Below are 22,553 nucleotides of genomic sequence, written 5' to 3' on the forward strand. Positions count from 1 at the left end.
CTCCACCATTCTCCGATTGGAGAGAAAATTACAAGGAGTGTGATGGGGGAAGTGAAACAAAAGCAAGTGACTCCTTCGACCCTGTCCCCGGACCCAGCTACGTTGGAACGCTGGTTTAGGGCTGCCAGCTGTCAGCAGTGGGTCTCCTGAACCGGTGCTGAAAATGGTTTACCTGCTAATATATTCAGCACAGGGTTAGGGTACCCTGTTGTTGTTATTACTGGGCCAGTTTCCTAGTGCTGAATCTGAAGCCCCTCCTCCCCCCGCTCCCCCTCCAAACACACCCCAGAGAAGATGATGCAGGGTGCAACTGTTAATCTAACTCCTTCATCTTTTATTCATGCTCATTTAGTTTTAAATGTCAAGTTGTTGTTGTTGTTTTTTTTTGTTTTTTTTTAATCAGGCAAATTCTCCCATCCCTGTAAACTGCCCTTTGAAGTACACCAGCATTTTGAAACGTACGGCAAATGAATGGCATCAATTAGTGTTCAGGTGACTTCGTCTCTAACAAGTTTCTTTACTGAACATGTATCTAACTCTGTTTAATTCCTTCTTATGCATATGTTTAAAAATCTAGTGGTGATTTGCATAGCTTGGACTGTTGCCTCCAGAATTCATTTACGCTAGCAGGTGAGCAGAGAGCTGATTCCTTTCCTTAGCAGTGGTGTGCCTGTGCGGGAATCTGCATGTTGTTACTCTTGTGTAGCTGTCTGGTTGCTCTGTGATCTGCCCTGGGATAAGGAGAAATCTCTCTCTGGCCTTGTCATTCACTGCTAAGAAAGGTGTGGGATTTTTTAACCTCAGTGTAACTAATGTGTCCGCTGTCCTGAGGTTAAGAATGCAGTGCGGACAAGGCTCTGTAGTTTTTACTTCAGTGGAGCTAGATGGGGGCGTAGTGTTGACTTCAGCTAGTTTACCTCATGGTTAAACTAAAGTGCCTCATCTTCACTATTTACCCAGGGTAGGTCACATGCTTAGGTTAACCCAAGGTGGAAAAATCGCAACCCCTTTGTCAGTGAAGATGGATTATCTGGTGATGCGGGCGTGTTAATGCTGTATGAGTGTGTAGAAACTAGCAAAACCTAGCTGTAATTCACTCCCCGGACAGCCCCACCAGTGGTAGTTATCAGCTTGGTCCCGTATACTAGAGCTTGCACCAGTAGTGTATTTATGGCCCCCAAGTCTGCTAGTGTAGACGAGGCCTCGGCAGTTAGTGCCACTAGCACAGGATATTTTTCAGGAAGTAAAAAAAAAAACCAACAACCCAAATCTTGTACAATGCTGAGAATTCTATTCAGATTCATCGGGCTGAAAGGGAAATCCCTGAGGCTAGCTGTGGCTTGCAACTGAGCCACGGTAAATAGCTTCACCCCTTGTCCTGTCATTTTCTTTTTCTGGCTTGCTGTGCAAACTGGAGGCAGCTCGGCAGCCCGGGTGTCTGGAATTGGTGGCATTCAGAAATCTGATTCTACAAATGAGGCTGTGTCCCTGCCACATTACTATTAATGGCGGTAAAGCAACAGGCCATGCAGAAAGGCCAGGGCGACAGAAAGGCATGAATTCAAATCACATGTGGGAATCTGTCCTCCCACCTTCTTGTTTTACCATATTTAAAACCAAGACTTCTCGTCCTGTGGATGACCTTGAAAGCATAAACTAAGGCATTGCTGTTTCAGTCTGTGAGGATGCTGGCTCAAAACACCAGTGCCAAAAGGGGTGAAATTCCCCTATGCGTTTGAGTGGGTGTTCTGAGGCTTAATTACGGCTATTTAAAAGCATTTCTATATCACTCGTCACCATATGGCTACTATTTCACTGTGGACCATCCAACCAGAAGTCTCCTGCTAACGAAATGTTCATTCACTCAAACGTTTCACAAAACAGCTTAGCGAGAAACTTAAAACTAGCCTGGCCAGAGTACTCAAACACACCTTGGTCTGCACTGTTTGGGGGTTGGACAGGTCTCTTCTAGCTAACTCTTCTTAAGTCAGGATTATGCATGTAGATCAGTGTTCGAATTCTTTCCTTCACTGGGTAACTGAGCTGCTTTCTAGCATTCTCAGGAATCGGTGTAAAAAGGGAGTCTGTCGTTGCCACCAGCTAACTGCCATGGTGAGGGTGGTGAGTTTTCTATGAATCTTGGGTGACGGGGAGCAGGTCTCCTCTTGGGGTGATGCAGGAGCAGTGATAGTACTTCAGGCTACGTTAAACTGTGTGCTCTGAAAAAGCTCAGAGCTGTTCCAAAATGCAGCAGCTGGTTTGCTTAGCAACACCGACCTCTGGGATCGCATCAGCTCAGTGTTCTGCTCCCTGCTCTAGCTCCTCGGTGATTACAGCATCCAATTTGACGTCCCAGCCCTGGTATCGGAGCCCTCCATGGGATTGGACCTAGCTACCTGAGGTCACCCCACCTTTCCCACTAGGACCTCTGTATTTCACTGGAACTGTGTCACTCAGCCGGCAAGGGGAGGCCTCAGTGCTGCAGACAGAACGTTCACAGGAGCCGGCCCTAGACCGACGAGCTCCCTCCTCCAAGAGGAGAGACCATAAGTCTTGCCACTTTTGGAGCTCAGAGGAAAATGTTCATCTAGTGCTTAGCGCTAGAGTTCAGTGACTAGCTGGTGCTTTTGGGGTTCAGTGGCTGACCCCAAAAATCCATGGGGAAAAAAAATCAGTTTTGAACCAAAACTGACTTCTTTTTCCCCCCCTCCCCTTGCCAAAATGGAATTTTTGTTTGGGTCAATTTGAAATGAAATGTTGATTTGAAACCATTTTTATGTTTCCAACCCCCCGCCTCACCCCCGCATGTGAACAGCGCATTGTTGAAAGGAGCGCTCTCCTGCCGACCATGCACACGCCACTCGTTGGCAGGAGTGCCGACAAACAGCGGCTACCCTGCACGACTTTTAGCGGCACGGCTGTAGCAGCACAGCCGTGTTGCTAAAAACTATATAGTGTAGATGTAGCCTAAGACACTACACTTCAAATACAAAGGGAAATAAAGCCGCTGTACCAGGTACTGAGAAGTGACTGGGTTGGGCAAGGTGCTGAGGTAGAGGTTATGTCTAAAGACTCTACGTGGGGTAATCTAGCAGGCAGTGCTGGTGCTTTGACACTGCCCTATGCCTTATGTTGTGGAAGCTGCTCTGGGGGTAACTGATCTGCGAGCGGTTTGGTAGGAAGCACCATTTTGATCACTGATCTACAGAAGAATCCCCCTGATGCATCAAAATGCTTTCCCTGTAACACACAGCTGTACTCTCTGCATTGTTTGCCGTTCACATAAGTAAGGGATGTCTCTTCATGTTCTCTGTCACTCCTTTTTTACCCCGGAGCCCAGTAAACAAAGTTGAGACTCATTTGAGACTTTTGCAATAGTTTTTTGGTTTTAGACAAATCAGTCCATTTAAAGAAGTGGCCTGGGTATGTTGAGTGAGTAATGCAGTATCACTTCAGACTTTGACCCAGGATTTCCTTGCCCATGTTAAAGGCTCTGTGCTGGTTGACTTATTTATTTGTCTTTCTCTCTTTCAAGGTTCACTTTGACCAGTTTAAAGAAGCACTGATCCTTATCTTATCCCGAACCTTATCCAACGAGGACGACTTCCAAGAACCAGGTAACATTTCTCTTAATGTGCCTGAAGAAACCTTTTCCGTGCTTGAGAAAAGAGGATCCCAGCAGCAGTGAAACAGGGACATGAAGGCCAGTGCTGGGGCTGACTGAAACAGGCTTTTCTCGTGTTCCTTCAGCAGAACTTCCCTTTTAAGAACCTCCTGGAAGTGAGGGAGGGGAGAATTCTGGTCGATGGTAGAAAATGTTTGGTTTTATGCTCATTTTATTGGGTGTTTTTTATCCCACATCTCACCATGATCTAGGTGCCTGGACAGGCATGAGGAATTCTGGAATCCCTGTTTCAGAACTCAGCAAGAAATGTCGGGCTGGAAGGGACCGTGAGGTCATCTAGCCCCGCCCACTATGCTGAGGTAGGACCAAGTCTACCTATAGCCCGCCGACAGGTGTTTGTCTAACCTCTTCTTAGAAACCTCCACTGATGGGGATCCCACAACCTCCCTTAGTAGCCTCTTGTGTTCTATATGCCTCAGTGTGTTAGGAGCCTCACACAAACAAGTACAGACAAACTGATGAATCCGTAGCTGTTAAATTAAGATGGGCCTTCCAAACTCCTGAACTTTGGAGAAATACTGCCATTGCTTTTGTGTGATGGTGTGATAACTAGCACTTACTGGGTGAAAAGAGATCTGCACAGCAGTGTACCGCTGTCCTCTCCTTTTAGTGAAGGTGGGGTAGATGGTAAAGTTACTCCATTTAATAAGTTAGGGAGAAAGGATGGTCGTATGGTTTAGGCGCTGGACTGGGACCTGGGAGATGTGGATCAAAGTCACTTCATGTATTTGTGGTTCTGTTTCCCATTTGTGGAATGGGGATGATGCTTCCTTTTCCCCTCTCATTTCTGTCTCTTCTATTTAGATCGTGAGCTCTTCAGGGCAGGGACTGTGTCTTATTGCCTAGCACAGTGGGAATCTGATCTTAGTTTCAGCCTCTAGAGCAGGGGTTCTCAAACTGGGGGTCAGGACCCCTCAGGGGGTTGTGAAGCTATTCCATGGGGGGTCACGAGCTGTCAACCTCCACCCCAAACCCCGCTTGGCCTCCAGCATTTATAATGGTGTTAAATAAATTAAAAAGTGTTTTTAATTGATAAGGGGGGGAGGCTTGCTATGTGAAAGGGGTCACAAGTACAAAAGTTTGAGAACCCCTGCTCTAGAGGTTACTGTAATATTGACACTGATAATTTGAGATTTTTATAACTGAATATAACAACCTAGCTTAGCTCACATTGCAAATAGAGGCATTTCAAATCTTTGCCCCCCCTCCCCCCTTCACACACACAAAAAGCAAGCCAGTTTCTTGCATCGTTTGAGTGATCGTAAAGATGGGTGCGGGAGGGATGGAGGGAGAGTATAGCCAGCACTAATGCTTGTTGGTGGAGAGCATGAAGATGGTGCAGTTACATGGGATGCCAGCATGTAAAGACTCTATATCCTGTCTACTTCCTGCTGACCTTCAACAAGAGTTGTGTAACTTCAGTGTGATAAATGCTAGGTTCATGGTTTAGTTCTTCTCAGGAGCCTGAAAGGAAGTGACCAGGTGTGCCCAGAAAAGCTGAGATGAATTTTTAAATGAACAATAGAGATTGTCGCTCTCTATAGTCTGAGTTGGTTCTGCTCCTGCCTTCTGCACTTCATGTAAGAAATTGTATCATGAGGATTAGGCCCTTGCCCTAGGCTTGATTGATGATTGTTCCACGTGGTCTGATTGCAGCAGGAAAAGTCAAGTGTGCAAACCCAGATTGCAGCTCCATAATGTGGTTTCGTAGCTGTGCACATCGCTGGTGCAGAGAAACTGATCTCTGCTCCACACAGGAGTGTTGCTAGTTGTAATGTCTGAGTAATTAATCTAGCGAACACAAGAAAGGAATCCCAACAGTGCAGACATGGCTTAATGCTTTCTGAAGAAAACCTGTTCTATGTAACAAGTTGTAATATGCCGTTTATTTCTTAAGGTCTCGGCCTTAAATGGCACGTTTTGAGTGACAGAAATATGACTAGCTTTCCGTTTGTGTTCTCTTAGTTTGGAGGAAGGCTTCTCTTATCGCTACAGAGGCACTAGCTCTGAGTATAACAATCAGCTTGCCGGGGCAGCGGTCATTACTAGCTACGTTCTGGTGGGAGCTGGGTATCTCCCATACGTTAATGCAGTAGCTTGAATCCCTTGCGTTTTACAGCAACTTGTGAAAGACGTAAAAAATGGGTGGGAAACCCTGTTAGTTTCCTAGCATTGCAGTGGCACAGTGACTTGTTCAATTGGACTTGCAAATCCACACCTCTGGGCAATTTCTTTCCCTGAGATTCGGCTGCTACAAGTTCATTGTGACACAGAAGACCTGGGTCCAACAGACAGCTCCTGGGTGACTTGCTTCCTAGGCTCTGATGCAGAAGGCCGTTTCAGTCCTGGAATGGAATATGCATTCTTAATTTTTCCTTAACTCCTAGTGGCTGGCTAAAGAGTAGCATCACAGGCCCGGAGAAGACTTATTCCTCCTTTACCGTAAAGTTAGTGCCCCAGTCTAGTGGCAGGTGGGAGGGAGATGAGGTGGAAAATGGTAACTGGCAATAGAAGATGAGAAAATCTGGGATCCCACTTGGTTAGCTGGGAAGTTTGGACCCTCTGGCGAAGAACCAGCAGACTGTGAGAGAAGACACATATCCCTGTGTAAGGGGGCATTAGTTCCCTAGTAAACTAAACATCTGCCCATTTCGAGGTTAAGCTTGTTTGCAGAGCTTTTGTAAGTGATAATGCACAAGCTCAACAATGAGACAGGCCAGGATAGCGCTTCTAAAGGCTGAAACGCAGCAGGAGAAATCCAGAGCAGCCATCTTTGGGAGCTGTGCACCTGGGAGAGTGCTGGGGCCCAGTGACTCTCAAGGGAATTCTGTCTGAAACAGAAGCAGACATGAGGTGTCCAGGCTGCTACTGCATCTCTAGTTACTAGGTTTGACAACTCAGGCCCCTAGATGACCAATTTATTGACATAGAGGCCAAGTTAGTGGGACAGAGTGCTGACAGAACATTTAAGAAGGGACTTGAGAGCTGAAGTCTCTCTGTAACCTTCATTAAAGCAAATAACATGCTAAGCAAACTGAAGATATTGGGGAAACAAATTGGACTTAAAGCCATCAAAATAATTGATCTTCCTGAGGGAAAACAACTGGACTGTTTTTCCAGGAGCTGTGAGTTCCAAAAATATTGCATTGAAACATAGCTGAAGGTCCAGTATGCCCTGAAATCTCACATAGAGCAAAAGAAATGCTGAGCATGCTACAGGAAGAAAAATCCTATTTAGTGCAGCAGCTGTCCAAGATACAAGTGTGACAACAGCAGGAAATGCAAAGAATATATTCCAGTTTTTTAAAAAAACATAGAATTCTGTTCTGCCCAGTTCTAAGGGTGACTTGGGAGAATTCCTTTCTGTGAGGGAAATGTTTGTTTGAACCATCTCTGTTTTTCTCACCCAAGCTCCAGGTCAGTCATTTGGCACAAAGATTTCTGGACAAGCTAAGTAAAAGCCCTCACTAATGAAGCTCATTGGGGCTGACAAGACAGAGGTGTAATGCTTCAGGCCTCTCACTGCCTTTGGATCTGTTAACCATTCCTCTCCTGTTTCTCCTTTCTTTGTTTCAACCTGTCATTTCAAACTCTTGGCTAAGTAGGAAATGGATTATGGAGCAGTGCTTGGTTTATGCGTTCTTCATCCTCCCCAGAAAATAACATCCTTCCCCAGAAAGTTGCGTGGCTCAGAAGAATTTACTATTGTCAATGCCCAGACCTTTCTAGGATTAGGTGTGCAATCTGTAGAATGCTAAACATAATCTGGGGAGCCCTCCCAGCTATCTATCATAGAGGAAGATCTAAATGGTGATTTTTTTTTTTTCAGAGGTTCTGATCACCTGCAGCTCCCCCTTGACTTCAGCTGGAATTCTGGTGCTGAACAACTGAAAATTGGGCCTTTAAAATCTGTGGTTAGCATCTCCCTTTGTCACATCTGTATGTAAATCATATAATCCTTTCCCTTCTGTGCTTCTGAGCAGGGGACAGCATGAAATCCAGGAAATAAGAGATGGCTTAACAAGGGGATAACTTTAAGTCCAGTAATAATGCTGGATTCTTCTCCTAGATCTTAAATTTCTGATTGCCGTCTCTTATCTAGAGGGATCGATAGTGAAGTGAAATTTTGTACACCTGTAGAGAATTGTGTGGTTTTGTCAAACAAACAACCCTCTCCACACATACCCCAAAAAACAAAACCTTCCAAAGAACTGAGTGGAAAACTGGTCTTGGCAGATATATTTGAACAGTGAATGTGGAGAATCCCATGCCTGATAGCAAGGCGCCACGCAACAAAAATTGTAACTTTTCCCTTGAAACATTGGTCTAGAAGCTGACGAGTTTTCTCATTCTCTAAGCTTTTGAAATTGTTTAAAGGGATGCTGCCAAAGGTGGCAGGTATTGAAATTGCACCAACAAGCTGTATGGTTCACATAATTTCATGATGCAAATCAACCAGTCCCCTGTGTGAGCTGGGGGGCGGGGAGGATAGCTTATCTCTTGTAAGGGGACGAGGTTATTTGTTTAATTCCCTTCCAGCTCGTCAGCATGGAGCTGGCATGCAGAGCACCGCAGGCCATGCCCTGTGCATGCCGATGAACCAAGACTAATTTGATGCTCTGTGTTCAGTAGTGAATCATCCAGCTAAGATGCTCAGGGACTTATTTTTTCAAAATAATGGTTATAGGAAAGGCTGAATTTTGGGTTATCCCAATGAAAACGGTAACCAAACTGAAGCAGTTGGAGTATGAATGCCCTGCCATGGAACTCCAATAGAAGAGGGTAACCGGGGCCTGGCAAGGCTACCCCACTTGTGAGCTCACCTGTGGGAAGGTGAAAGGAAGCTTATAAAACATTCCAGTCACCTCTAACAAATGTTGGTGGGGAAAGGTACCTAAAGGAGACAAACCACTCGGTAAGCCTAAACAAAAAGGCCTATTGATGCAACTCAAGGACTAGTGAGACCATGTCTGGTGAACAAGAAGAGTGGGACTTGAAATCTGTGGACTAAAATTGGAGTGTTGGAAAACAGGTCTGACTGGTGAGCAGGATAATGAGAGGATAGGCTATTCTGCCTATCACCCTTTTTGTGGCCGTTAAAAAGGGTAGGGGGTGGGGAACTGGCCAAGGAATTCCTGGAGGGGTGGGGAGGGCCAGCCAGTCTTCACTTCGCTCCAGGGACTCTGTTCTTTGTGACCCTCAGGGACCATCATATCATTGAGATAGCCAGACCTCCGGGCACCAGTGGCGATATCTGACCATCAATGCTGCTCCAGTGAGGACTCACCCTGATACATGCAAGAGCCTGCTGTTTACCACCCTCTTGTGTGTTGCTTTCCATTATCTTCCTCCTGTTGTACTTCTCTTGGCTTTTCACCTGATCCCAAAACCAGCTGTACCACATGGCCAACACAACAAGATGAGAGAGTCCGTCCTGCTCTGCCCAGCATGAGAGAGACCCATAAAAGAGAGGCATCAGCCAGGTCACGTCCCAGACTGGGGAAGAGAGCCAGAGTCCAGAGCAACAGCTGTCGCGGTCGACCTGCCAGTCCATAGCATCCATCTATGACTAACTAGCTGCCTTCTATGCTGAGAACATCAACAAAAGCTGTGTTCCCCCCTGCCCGCCTCACCCCACACTTTTACTATCCTGTCTCTTCTCCCTCTTGTGTTGGTCTTGTCAAAGGAGGGGAAACTAATTCCTTTATAATTCAGGTTAATTCTGCAGCTCAGTTCTTTCTTCCCCAGCAAAAAGCGGTGCTTGACAAAATGAGATGGACATCCTCCCTCTGAAAAAGGAATTCTGATTATGATTGTTATGTATAAACACTCACTTCCAATTCCAGAATATCTTTTTTCCTTGTGTAACTTGATCAATACACTCCCAAACTTCGGCATGAATTTTCTAGTGCATCTGCCATGGTAGTAAGCAGGCCGAGGTCTCGACTGGAAACCCTGAACCACACTTACTTGTTGTGCAGTGACAGAGTCACCTTAACTCTCTGGGCCTGTGTATTCCATTGAAATTGACACAACATAATTAGAGTAATTATTTGTCATCTAGATTTTGAATGTCATGAAATCAAAAGGCTTATGTGTCAGCTAGGGAGTCCTATAGGCCGGGAAGGAACGTATATTTAATGCATTTTGACAAGCTGGCAAAATGTAGAGGTGTTCACTTTTTCTTAAAATTTAGAGCAAAACTCCTCTCTCATCTAGTATATGCTGTTGGTTTCAAATTTTCATCAAGTGTCGTAATTTCAGCACCGTCAGCCCCAAGCTTTCAAAAATTGCCCATCAGGCCCTCAGAAATAATGAGATTAAAAAAAAATTCATAGGTTTTCAGGCCATGATTCTTCCATAGGTGTGTGTGCTGCACTTGTTCTTTTGTGAAAGCCTCTGTCCGTATGCTTGGTAAGCTAACACGGCTCTACATGAGGGCGTATTTCAAATTGGGGTGTGGGATTGGTTCAGAAATGGGCTTCAGGGAACTTCATTCTCGAACTTGAAGCTGGTCTCTGCTCAGGAGGGAATGATTCACTCCAGTTGATGCATAAAGCATAGCCTATCGCAAGAGCTGTTGCGTGCAGAGCTTGTGGGTGTGGGAACGCTTGTGTGCTCACACTGAGCTTTCAATTTGGCAGGCAGCAAAGGAGCCAGTCAGCCCATCTCGATATTTTCCTTGAGAAACCTGCATGATGCTGAAACAATGTTAGAAGTAGGGAGGTCAGAAGAATCCAGCCTGTTGCTGTGACCCATGTTGGCTTCCTGGCTATTGATTTCTGCTAGAAGATAACCAATGGCGTGAGAAAGAGATGTTTGGGGAGTGCTCCCAGCATTTGGGACAGGATTTTGTGCAGGTTTTGCTCTTGGAGAAAAGTGCTGGGTCAAGGAAGCTAAACGTATTGATCTTGAGTAACAGAGGGAGCACTTGGTCTGGACACTTGGGTTGAAGCCCGTGGGTGAGTTTTCTGATTTGGAGACTGCTGGCGGTAGTAGAGGGGGTTGAGTTTCCCCAGGAAAGGCAGGTAGTAAGACGGCCTGTGTGCTTGCTGGAATAATGGAATTAGTGATGCTGCAGGGCTGTGTGTGTTTCACTGGGAAGGGGCAGATGGCAGGAGTGGCAGCAGGGGGCTTCTGCCTTGAAGCGTGCCCTGCATGTGCACAGCCGAGGATGAGAAGGCTGTTCTCTAATGGGCTCCTGCCATGCCAGCGAGCTTCCTTTGATCCAGCAGGAATCTCACATAACGAAACTCCAAGGGCTTCGTTCTGATGTGCCTGAATGTCTCGTCAGTGGCTTTCATTCAGATGCAGTCATTCTCCCTTTGGTGGGTTCTGCCTTATAGGGCACGTCATGTCCCGGGTTTCTGCTGACTTCAGAGAAGCAACGGCGCTGGATCAGAGCTCTCTCCTGGGTAACGATGCATTCAAAGGGGATGTGCCAGACTGCAATGTCGGAAGAGAAAGGAACAAGAATGGCCACTTGCTGCATAAGCACTTCCTGCAGAGGGAGCTGGCTGGGGACTTGGCCAGTGGATGGCTTGGTGGGCGTGGGGGAGGTTGCAGCTCTTCTGCTTCACAGCAGCAGCCAGTCTGGTGAAATGTGCACTTTGGGGGTTTTTCCTCTCGGGCGTGGCGGCATTCCTGGAAAGGACGTTGGATTGTGAATCGGCTGGAAGCACATCTCTCAGGAAAGACCTATTCTGTTCCATTATTAAGCAGATGTAAAGGCTGGAGGTAGCCAGAGATCCAAGTAAGCAGCTCCTCCTGCTCTGTTGAAAGTAGAGGGCAGCTCCCCGTACTTCCTCTTCCTCCGAGGCTGATTCGGGGAGTGCTCCCTGTCCTGTTTGCAGTCTGTTTTTAACCCCTGGGGGTAGCAGCTGATGTAGCAAGGAAAGACCCAGCTGGCTTCTGAACTGGAGCATCAGCATCTCAGACTAAGTGCAACAGTTGCCATCCAGAATTCCCACCTGGCTTGGAAGTGACTGCTTGTCAAACCCTCTGGCCTGAAGAAGTGCTGCATTAACTCCTGCCTAGAAAGCAGGAGGAGGATGTTGGCTGTTGAAGAGAGAAAGAAAAAGGCAGAGAGTGAAGAGTTAAAGGATCCTTGGAGTCTGGCCTCCAGTGGCTACTCTCTCAGTCCACAGAGCAAGCGATTATTGTTGAGAGATTTCAGTCACCTCAAAAGTGTGTGGGGGGTGTGTGTGTGTGTGTGTGTGAGAAAATAAATCTCTGGCAGAAAAACGGTAGCTGTGCTTCGTATACATTTGGCCTCTTAAAACTGTCTTTGCCCTGGGTGTTCAGACTTGGGCTCCCATCCTGCAATGAGCCATTTGAGCACAGCTCCATAATAACTTCAGTGGTTGTCAGTTAACATGGAGTCACTCATTGTTTCATGTTTAACCAAGCAGAATGCACCTGTTTCTCAATATAGAATTGGAGGGAAAATGGTTCATGGATAATAAAGCAGATTTTTAAAAAAATATATCTAAAATCAGTCACGTGTGTGTAAAATTAATCAGGCTTTTTTCTGTAGCAGCAAATAAGAAGTAGGGATTTGTGTGTTAGAAGTCTGGTTAGGAGTGGATTATCAGGATGGAGTTAAAGATTAAAAGAATGCCCTAAAATTAAGAGCTGCTTACTGCAGTACTCACATGCAGTTGGCTGCTGCATTCGCTCATGACACACACATGTTGGAGAGAACAGAACTGATCACCTAATGCTGCCCCCCAAAAGGCGTATTGGGAATAACTTGCTAGCACTGTGAATGTTCCTAGCCATCGTGGAACTCTCTCTGCTGGACTTGTATGGTCTGTTCCTGTTCCCTGGCTTTGCTTGTGCCCCAGTTCTGCAAGCTGATTCACATGGGAAACTTTCCGCAGTGGGGCGCCATCCATGTGGGCCTGAGAGTGCCCATGCAATCCGCTTTTGCGACTGGGGCCATCAAACAGGTGATGATTCGTTTATAGGAGGGACCTCACGCCTCCTAGAAAAAGGGTCATGTTTCTTTAAAACTCCAGCAGCCTCTGCTCTGCCAGACAAACGGCTCCAGCTGGCCTCAGTAGTTTGCTGTTTTGTGGCTGCACATTGCTAAGACTGAAGTGTGAAATAGGGCCTAAGAGGAGTTTAGACTATGCCTGGTATCTCTGGGGATTAGGATTTACTAGATTCTATCTCTCTAATGTGATTTGCACAGTGGTAGGCTGTCTGACTTTGTTTGCAATGACTAGGAGTATTTGGTCTCTTTTTAAAGAATCTTAAGCAGCAAAGAAATTAATTCCCTCTTGAAATGACTGGCTTTCAGGGTAGTGGCATCCCTCATTTTAAACCCCTTTTGTGTGGTAGCTGGCTTTTGATGCTTGGGCTAGGAAAGCAAAGACTGAGCTTAATAATAGGGGAAAATTTGCCACAAGGGTTGGAAGGACTGATTCAATCTCATCTCTTCTCTGTACTCCAAGGGTCTGAGACTAGAGTGTAGTTTTGAAGTACTCTGTTTGGTTCCAGGAGGTAGAAAATAAAGATTGATGCTTGAACCATGGAGGCCTTTACTCACTGAAACAGATAACCCGGAGATGTGGTGGATTCTCCATCACTTGTAGTTCTTACGTCAACAGTGGATGTCTCACTTTAAACTATGTTATTTCAATCCCAAGCTGCTGGGCTAGATGCTAAAGATTCCACACAGTGCCTGCCTGCGTTATACTGCAGGGCTGACTAGATTATCATAATGGTCCCTTCTGGCCTTAATCTAGGCATGTGCTACCATAAAGATCAGTCTGCCTGTCGAGTTTTATCCGATAATTAATTGCAAGCAAGGGGTAGAAGGTTAGGCACTAGGTAAGATTTTTCTAAAGTGTGGTCGGCACCTAAGTCTCACTGAAAGTCAGTGCATCCCCTACCAACCTTCATTTGGTCTTCATTCAGCATCTTCTTGGCAAGATGATAGGCGGAGGCTCCGTGGAAAGCAATGACTTGACCTGTGTCGCTGTTCACACCCTGGAATACCATAGGTCAAGAAGAGCTTTTAATATGATTGGTCTTTCCAAAAACACAGAAGAATCCACATCGTGCTAACAAACTTCTTTTAATACCCAGCACCTAAATACCATCTAGTATTCCTTTACCTAACAGCTCCTTTACGTCTGCATCGAGCACAACCTCATGTGTACCTTCATGAGCATATCACGTTGATTTTAAAGTTTCTGTGCCATTTTCTTGTGTGCTGCACACAACATGGACCCAAGAAGTCTGTCCTGGCCGTAGTGGTGTTCATAACTTAAGCTGGAACTAAGGTACATACGTCAACTCAATTAAAAACCAGCACCAAAACAATGCTTTGCTCTGGATGTGATGGTCACTTTCTTCAGCATTTTGCCAGCAAATGTATATGGAAGTTTTCCTCACTTTGAATTACATAAATATTGCTATACTAAAAATAGCTCCTGCTCCAGCTGCTATAATTTGAATGCTCATAATTTTGAAATGATGAACAGTTGGCTGTGGAGTAGGGCAACTGCATAACTGTTTGTTTGTAGAACTGCTTTTTATGCCCTCCTCTGAGAAATAATGCTTTGGGGGATGGGGTGAAACTTGAGGACTTTCACAACGTTCCTTGAGGACTTTCACAGTAGCTGGGGATGCTTCCTGTTTGCAGGAGAACTCTCTTCTTGGCTAAATAACTGTACTCTGGAACCACAGTGACTTTTAGTACTTCCTAACTATGAAGCACCTTCATGTTGAGTCTGTTTTGGTTTTTTTAATATATATATTGAAGTGTTCTCTCACCTTCATGCTAAGATCAGACTGCCCATCTGTCTGTGGATAGCCACAACAAACATGGCCACCTCAGCTTCTGATCCCACCCAGTTTAACCTTGGTCTCCTCTAGCCCCTCCATTTCCCTTCCGCATGCTCCTCTTCCTCTCACTTTGAGGTAGACTGTGCCCACACCACCACTAAAGATACCTATATGGTGCTCAGAACAGCTGGGCAGATGTTGTGGCTCAGGCTGGAGTTTGAGCTCTGCGGCCTTGGGAGGTGGATGGCCTTCAGAGGCCAAGCTGCAGTGTCTACACGGCCTTTTTTAGTGCTGTAGCACAAGCCCTGGGGGGCTGAGTCTGTAGCCCTGGGCTCTGAGACCTGCTGCTGCAGGCTGCCACTTTGCCATGTAGATGTACCCTAAGAGGGACTCTTAATTGCATGCTATATGGGGTTAGGCGGAGGGGGGAAATGTAGTGGACCTGTCTGTAGGTACATAGATGTGGTGTTCAGAGGGTAGTAGCCAGCCTGAATTTAGGGATTTAGAGGAGCAGTGTACGGTGTAGAAATAATGGTGCACCAGTGATTATGCAAATCAGAAGCCTAAAACAATTGGAGTGCCGGGAATCCTATAAATGAGAAATGTACAGTTATGGGTCAGTACTTCTCCAGCATTCCCTGAGTTTTGATTGGCTGAGACAATTTCACTTCAGGATAATTAAATGCAGGGAAGGAAGGGGGGGGGTATTACGAAATGGCCTCACAACAATGAAGCTTTGTTCTAAGCAGTGTGTTGCCCAGCAGTGCAGCTAAGGTGCACAGATCATGGCATATCATCTCTCACTCATTCCTTACTGCTTAGGGATAAGGAATTGGGATAGAAAGAAGCATTGGTCTGTCCCTGCCCTTAAGTAAAGTTTGTGGAACATCATTTTCCCTTGCAGTCTGGAGATGGATATGTCCATTTCACTTAGACTCATTGGCCAGCTGGGTTTAGGCATAATCGATGTTAGAAAGTCAGGCCTTTCCATTCCAAGCACAATTTCACTGTCCTTTTCACAAATAGCACCAGTATCAAGTTCTGTTTTCAGAGGTGGTTCTCCTGTGTCTTCAAAAGCCTTTTGTTTGCTAACAGGGCTTGTGCAAGAGCATTTAGAAAAACCAAAAGAGATGCTAGTAACAAATTCTGTGTCATCTCCCCTATGGTCTGGTTCTTGGTGTGCCTGTCAAACTGCTTTCAGAATGCAAGCCCAGCTTAAAACATGCTTGCAACTCTACACAGAAGCTATTTTAAAATATTTTGTTACAATAGCTGTGAAGCGCACAACGCTGCTAGAGGTTTCCAGCCTTACGAAACTGGATTCTGCTGGGATTTAAGGAGTCGGGGAGTAGATCTAGCAATAGCTGCATTGTTACCAAGCTATTTCTCACCTTCCCTGAAACCTTTCTAGATACAGGCCTTTCCAAAGATGTGTTTCTGCCTTTGAGAAATAAGACTGCACCATGGTAAAAGCATTTTTGGTGGGGGCTGTGGAGTAGGGCAGGAGAAAATAAATGGGCTAGTAAGCAGCCAGAAATGTTAGTAATTCAGAGAGAGCATTTCCGAGAAAGCTGTGGGATAGAGATTGCTCGGTGTTAGTTCAGCTTTAATAGCAGTGATAAGGTTTGCTTTTGTTCTCTGGGCTCTTAATCAGTCTCTCTGCACCCTTCATCACACAACTTTCATGTGCGAGCTCCCAGCTGCAGCAAATCTTGTTCAAACGTGCGCACAGATTTTGTTCCCCAGAGCTGCAATATATATGGATGGCGTGTAAGTCTGGAAAAATCAAAGCGTTCCCCGTCCTGTGTATTTTATAATTCATTGCATAGCTAAGTTGCAGAATATTTTCCCTCTAACAAGCTTGAAGATGGCATCCATATCTAAAGGAATAATATCCAAGATGACACGGGGGAGAGGGGGGTTATAAAGCCTCTATAACTTTCTTAGAGCCTTATGTATTTTTTCAATGATTGAATGGCTTTTCCGGTCTTTATTGCTGTTGCAGTCTTGTATTTATTTTGTACCAGAGCTCTTTTCAAATACAATTTTAAAAAGCTACTGCCTTCACCACTGCCTTGGTGCATTACAAATGGCTAAAAAGCCTTGTGGGACTTTTAAATACAAAAGTTAACAAACAGAGCAAAACGAAGCATTCCCTTAATTGAATCCCTGGTTAATTTGATCCTCCATTTAATTTGATCAAATTCCGGACATTGAATGACTAATGCTAAAAAAGCACAACTTCCCCTCTTTTCGATTTTGATCACTTTAAGTAACCGGTGCTGGGAAATTCACTGCCAAGTATAGAAGGCTCCCATTAGGGAGGCTTGAAATTTTGGACGTGAGAAGAGCTAAGCGACTACTCTTCTCCCCCCCCCCCCCCCATTACAAACGACTAAAAGGGGTTGCAGTTGACATTAAGATGTGCTGTGCACCCTGCTTGTCACGTAGATAAGATTGGTTGCGTATTTCAATCAAAACATCAGTGCCTTTTGGGGAAAGCCCATTCCTCAAGTGCTCATTTTCTCCCACTTGCGGGGTTGCTTTCAGACTTTTCAATTAAAAGTACCGCATCCATTGAAAGCAAAGGGAGGGTTGCACAGGTCTCGGAGGGTAGGACTCTGAAGACCACGGAGTAGTGCATGCGTAACAGAGTACATAATTAGGCATGCAGTAATCTTCATTACTAATGATGGGCAAGAAGGAAACAGCTCGTCATGACTTTCACATCCCAGGCTGAGTTTGAAAGGCTGACGGTGAAACCTATCTTTACTTCCAAACTGAGCGAATTCGGTCTGGAAGTCGGTGAGGGACAGTAAACATAGACCTCAAGATGATGCCATTTTGTAGTATCACTTTCCAGAGTACGGCCAGTTCTGTCTGGTGGCGTATTAAGACTGTTACTGGTAACTAGCTGGTGATGTTTGATTTGGTGGAGGAATGGGAACTGCTCAGAGGAGGTGGCACAAAACCCAGCGTTACATTGTTATAGAGTACGGAGTCTTTTAGATCTCCTGGCAGTTTTGTTCTACAGGAGCAATTCTTGAGACTCAACTGGAGTATTAGTTGGTGGCTCCATCACAGAACCATGAGCATGGGCGCGTACCTGGAGCAGTGCTCCACCTCCCCTGACACCAGCTGTTTCTACAGCGAGAGGGAAACCCTGGAGCACATTTACATCGAGTGCACCCGGTTTCAGCCCCTTTTCTGGCTCCTCCAGAAACTCTTCCTTAAGTTCTGACTGCACTTTTCCTTGTATCTCCTTATTTACACACACCCCATCCATAACCCCACTAAGTCGCAAGATCTCCATGTCAACCTCCTCCTGGTGCTGACCAAAATGGCCATTAACCATACCAGGAGGAGGAAGCTGGAGGGGGCATGGGATGCTCTGTGACTGTGGGGCCTATTTCCAATCCCTCCTGAAATCACGTCTCCAGGCAGAGTTGCTCTAGGCCATGTCCACTGGCTCCCTGGACACCTTTGAGGAGAAGTGGGCACTGTCCGGGATATTCTGCTCAGTGTCCTTCTCTGGAGCCTAGATTTTGGACCTGTGATCCTCATGCCTGTCCCTGTTTGTTTCATTAGTTGTCCCCTGTAATCACTTAATGCCTGGGTCCAGTGGCTCCTCTCCTTAGGTGAAGGGAAGGGGCCTTTAGGTGTGGACAGGCCCATCCCCTTGATTCAGTAGATATAGCCTTGCAGCCTACTTTTCAGACTGCTCCCAGTCTGTGTGGGTTGATAAATGGACTGTAATGTGTGGCCTGGAACAAAAGCTGCAATCTTAAGTACCTACTGCATATCTGGCATATGTTGGCACCTCTAGGGCTCTTTGCTTTTTGCAATGCTTATTTGGGATCTTTTTCTAAATTACTGTTTTGCATTTCTCTCTCTAGGGAGTTTTTGGTTTGGTTTTAGTTGTCTCTGCTGTCCAGGTGAGAGAACCCCCTACAAAAACCGCAGTCTCAAAACCACTCTCCAAGATGCTGAGAAAATCTGCCTGCAGAATTAGGGCTGCAAAGCAAGACATGCTTTGGAGACCTTCTAGCGCATGTGCAAATATTCATGGGAATGGACACCACCTAGAGATGTCCCAGACTCAGTACTGTGGACAATATAATTACCAGAGGAGCTGGTCTTTGAATTGTCACAAGTGTGAAGGAATAGCTTGTTCTTTAGTCGTATGATGATGCATCTTGCTGGGACTAAAGGCTGACCTCTGCTTCAGGAATGATGCTGTCAATGCTCTGTCTTCATTTCTGTGTTTTGTTTTAACTCAGTAGATTCTTCACCAGAAGCCCAGCCCAAATACGTCAAGGGTGGGAAACGCTATGGTAGGCGGTCCCTGCCGGAGTTTCGGGAATCCGTGGAAGAGTTTGCCGAGGTGACCGTTATTGAGCCTCACAATGAAGCAGCCCGGAGTTCACACATCGCTTCCAATGACTGTGATGAGGTAAAGTGCCCCTTTTAAATCTATAGTCGGAAAGCGACTATCCATGGGACCTATGTCGCATTGATGGGATGGGGAAAAAAGGGAGGTTTTGGGCATGACCCTTGCCTCCTTGTGACTCCCTTCCTTGTAAGGGAACACAGTTCAGTTTCTTGATGTTGTATTGGTTTCACTGCTCTCGTGCCAGAACTAAACGTTTAAACTCCACCAGGGACAGAGAGTTCAAACCATGGGGTGCCATCTGAGCTTGTGTATGTGACCATCAGGTATAGATGAACGCTCACTGACTCAGTATTTGAATCCGGCTACTTGTCTTTCAATTTCTGTTCCTCCCATCCCTCTTACACTGGCCCAAATTTAAATCTGTGCAAAAATGTGCTGACCTAGACAATACAAGGCAGAGCACTGTGTGGCATTAGGGAAGAAAGGGAATGTCACACACTGTTAAATGCGCGTGTCATAGCATGCTTTTTAAGGTTTCCTTTGGGGGAAAAAGACCTCTTCGCAGCATCTTTATGAGCATTTGGTTCTTATTTTAATGCTGAGTTAATATGTTGATTCACTAGTGAGCAGGTGAACAGTCCAGTGACACTGGAGAAATCCAACTGGATTAGCATCAGTGCCAGCAATGCAAATGTTTGCTAATGATTTTAGCCCCATTGTGTACATCCATCCCTACAGTGCTGTGTACTCCCAAAGCAAGTTAGTGTTCTGCTACCAGGAGTGTGCTGTAATAAGGGTTCTCCTTAGGTGTTGCTTTTTCCACAGTGCCCAAATTGTATTCTCACCCTCTCTCTCCTGCCAAGGTTGTGGGAAGATGTAATGAATGCTCCTTACCGTCCACCCGCCTCTCTGCTCTAGACCATCTTTCCTCTTTATGAAGAACTTTTTAGTATAACTGACCACTTGCAGGCCGCACTGCAAGCTCTATAGGCGACTTGAGCTTGCTCAGTGTAATAGGAAGGATGACTTCCAGTCACACTCCATAGAGCTGTATGGCCCATTCTGCAGATTTGTGGAGGAGCCCAACTCTTGCACGAGCTCTGGAGCAGTCTGTCAGGATCTCAGCAAGGGCGATCAGGGCCATGGGTCAGAGCAGGGCCACACCTGAGGCTAGGATGATCAGAGGAGTTGGTAGTCGGGTTCCAGGGTCAATACCAAAGTTCCGTGTCCAAGTTAGGAGGCAAAGTCCAAATCAAGCTGAGCACAAAGCCAGGAATTCAGGAGCAAGGAGCGGAAACAGTCGTGGCAGCTAGAGAAGATGCATGCTGTTGCCTGGGTTTATATAAGGCAGGCAGCCAATCAAGAGCCATTAGGCTGCTGTCTGTCAAACTCCTAAGGTGGAACTTCCCATGGTCAGTGTCCACAGTGGGTCATGGGAAGTGGAGCATGAGCTGGTTACAGCTGCCACTGGGTGGCAGCCTGGAGATGTCAGGCCTGGGTTCTAGACCCGAGGGGTGTTGCACTATCACAAGATGCTAGGATAGGCCTGGGATTTCAGGAAATTATCTAGGCTCTTTGGTCCCGGGAGGTATGCTACATATAGCTGATGCTACCAGCTGCACCCAACTCTCCATGTGTATGCACAGACACTGCAATCCACTATCAAAGAAAAGTACTGGTCTGGAGCCTCAGCTGAATAATATGGTTGTGACCTACCTGCCCAGTTCAAGCATTGTTCCTTTAACCCCAACACCGCAGGATAAGGTTGCAAACTTTATGCTGTCCAAGCAGCTGAAATATAAGGTCCATTCAGAAATATAATAATCATAACTAGGTCTTATATAAGTGCTTTTCATCCCTCGATCTCTGTGCTTTACAAAGGAGTTCACAAACAGGTCCCTTTTTTATTTTTTGTGAAGAGAAATGGCTTCTCAAGTCTGGTCATTTGGGTTTCAGTTGAGTAAAGTCTGTGGGAAAACCAGAGTAGCTGGGATCAAAGCTTTGTTGAATCTATAGCTTCCCACAGCATAGTTCTTTCCGAACTTCTCTCCCTTGTTGTACCCTGCATGTCGGCCGGGGAGAATATGGTACAAGGCCAGATTATGCATAATAGTTGATCAAAGTGGGCAGCAGGGCAAAGCTAATTTGAGCTGAATGTAGCATCTCCAGAGTCCTTGTCATAATTATAGGTTGTTTAGAAATAGGCTATTGTCTGTGTAGCATAATTTAGGTTTTAAAGGATTAGGTTTTTACTGGTAAATGTCAGTGAATGTTGATTTCACTGTACACACAAAAACAGTCGAAAATATTTCCATAGATGATGATCAAAACTAACAGGCGAAGTAAGAAAAACGCAGCTTGAGAATTTATCATCAAAATTCATTGATTTAGACTGGAATTACGCTTGTTTCAAATGGACAAGAGAATGAATAGTAAATACAGGTCTGATTTGTCTATTTTGACATGTGATATTGACGGTTTGTGGTCGAACAGTTTTTTTTAAAGCTTTAATTTTTTTAATCTCTGCATCTACTGTCATTAAAGAATTGTCTGAAACCACTATAATTTCCTAGGTCTGTGAAAAGTTAAATCGATAATCTGTAAAAATTCTTAAAAATAAACATTGATATTATCAGTAAGAATTACATATATTTAAAAAAAAAAAATCTGCCAACCCTAAAGTGAATACAGAGCCTGGGATTGAGGCTTACAATGCAAAACTGTTACTTCGAACTGGGGCCAAGTGGAAAAACCACATCTGACTGCAGAATTATTGCCTCCTGGACGCCACTCTCTCTTAATACGGAGCAATATTTTCTCCCAGAGTAAAAAAACGTTCTTGGTAAATGAGATGCAGCTTCACTTAGTCTCATGTCAGTACTTAAACGTTTGGCCTGCAGATAATAGTGTAACTCCTGAAGTAAACTGAGGAGCTGTCCAGTCCTACCCAGAGATCTTGTCTGGTAGTGCTACCACTGGCCCAGCCTTGTCCTACTCAAAACCCAGAAGCACTGGGTAACTGGTTGATGTAGCATGTTAATAACTGTTCTACACATTAGATCATGCTGACTAAATACCAGAATACCTCCCTCTGGCTTCTTTGTGCTTCTGAATAAAATAAGGGCCAGTAATTAAGCTATGGCTATAACTCTGACTTTGTCTAACGAAGTGTGTAGTGAGCAGAAGAGACATGTCTTTTGCTGTCAGTTCAGTTCATCTGTAAAAACTCAGTAGCAACTACAGTACTAGCTAATACAGAAGATGAATAACTGGGCTAGCCATCTGATGCAAGAGTATTTATTAATCCATGTATTGTGGTACAAACCGAGATTAAGGAAATCTGGCCTTCTTACTCTGTTCCTTTGCAGTGGAGTTTTACAGAACTGCCATAACTGGAGGGTGGCAAGTCTTGGCTTGCAGAAAACTTTGTTCCTTCATTATTTGCCTTTGTTAGATAATACAATAGGGATTTTCCTGGCATTCCCATCCCCTTATCTTCTCCGTTTGTGCTTAGTGATTTCCATTGCACTGCCATAATCTGCCACACTAAAACGACACATGCTTTGAGAAGAAACCCTTCATAAATATTCCTGAGGTTCTGAAAGCTGCTTTCCCCACCCAGCCCCTGCATCTCCAGTTGCCAGCCTGGAAATGTTCAGTTCCTGAGATGCATGATTG

The 22,553-nt window shown here is 45.4% G+C and overlaps 1 protein-coding gene across 20 annotated transcripts in view; it reads left to right on the plus strand.

Moving 5' to 3' along the window:
* NIN (ninein) overlaps window positions 1–22,553 on the plus strand; it is a 108,463-nt gene that overhangs the window by 22,117 nt on the left and 63,793 nt on the right. For 12 of the 20 annotated variants that reach the window (XM_038406049.2, XM_038406052.2, XM_038406037.2 and 9 more), the window contains 2 exons: window positions 3,536–3,617; window positions 18,763–18,935. In XM_038406049.2, coding sequence (XP_038261977.1) covers window positions 3,536–3,617; window positions 18,763–18,935 — 255 coding nt within the window. The remainder of the gene's footprint in view (window positions 1–3,535; window positions 3,618–18,762; window positions 18,936–22,553) is intronic. The other 8 variants (XM_038406038.2, XM_043515922.1, XM_043515925.1 and 5 more) reach the window with 1 other exon arrangement.

The sequence above is a fragment of the Dermochelys coriacea genome, chromosome 6, assembly GCF_009764565.3.
Source record: "Dermochelys coriacea isolate rDerCor1 chromosome 6, rDerCor1.pri.v4, whole genome shotgun sequence".
In the NCBI taxonomy this organism is placed as follows: domain Eukaryota; kingdom Metazoa; phylum Chordata; order Testudines; family Dermochelyidae; genus Dermochelys; species Dermochelys coriacea.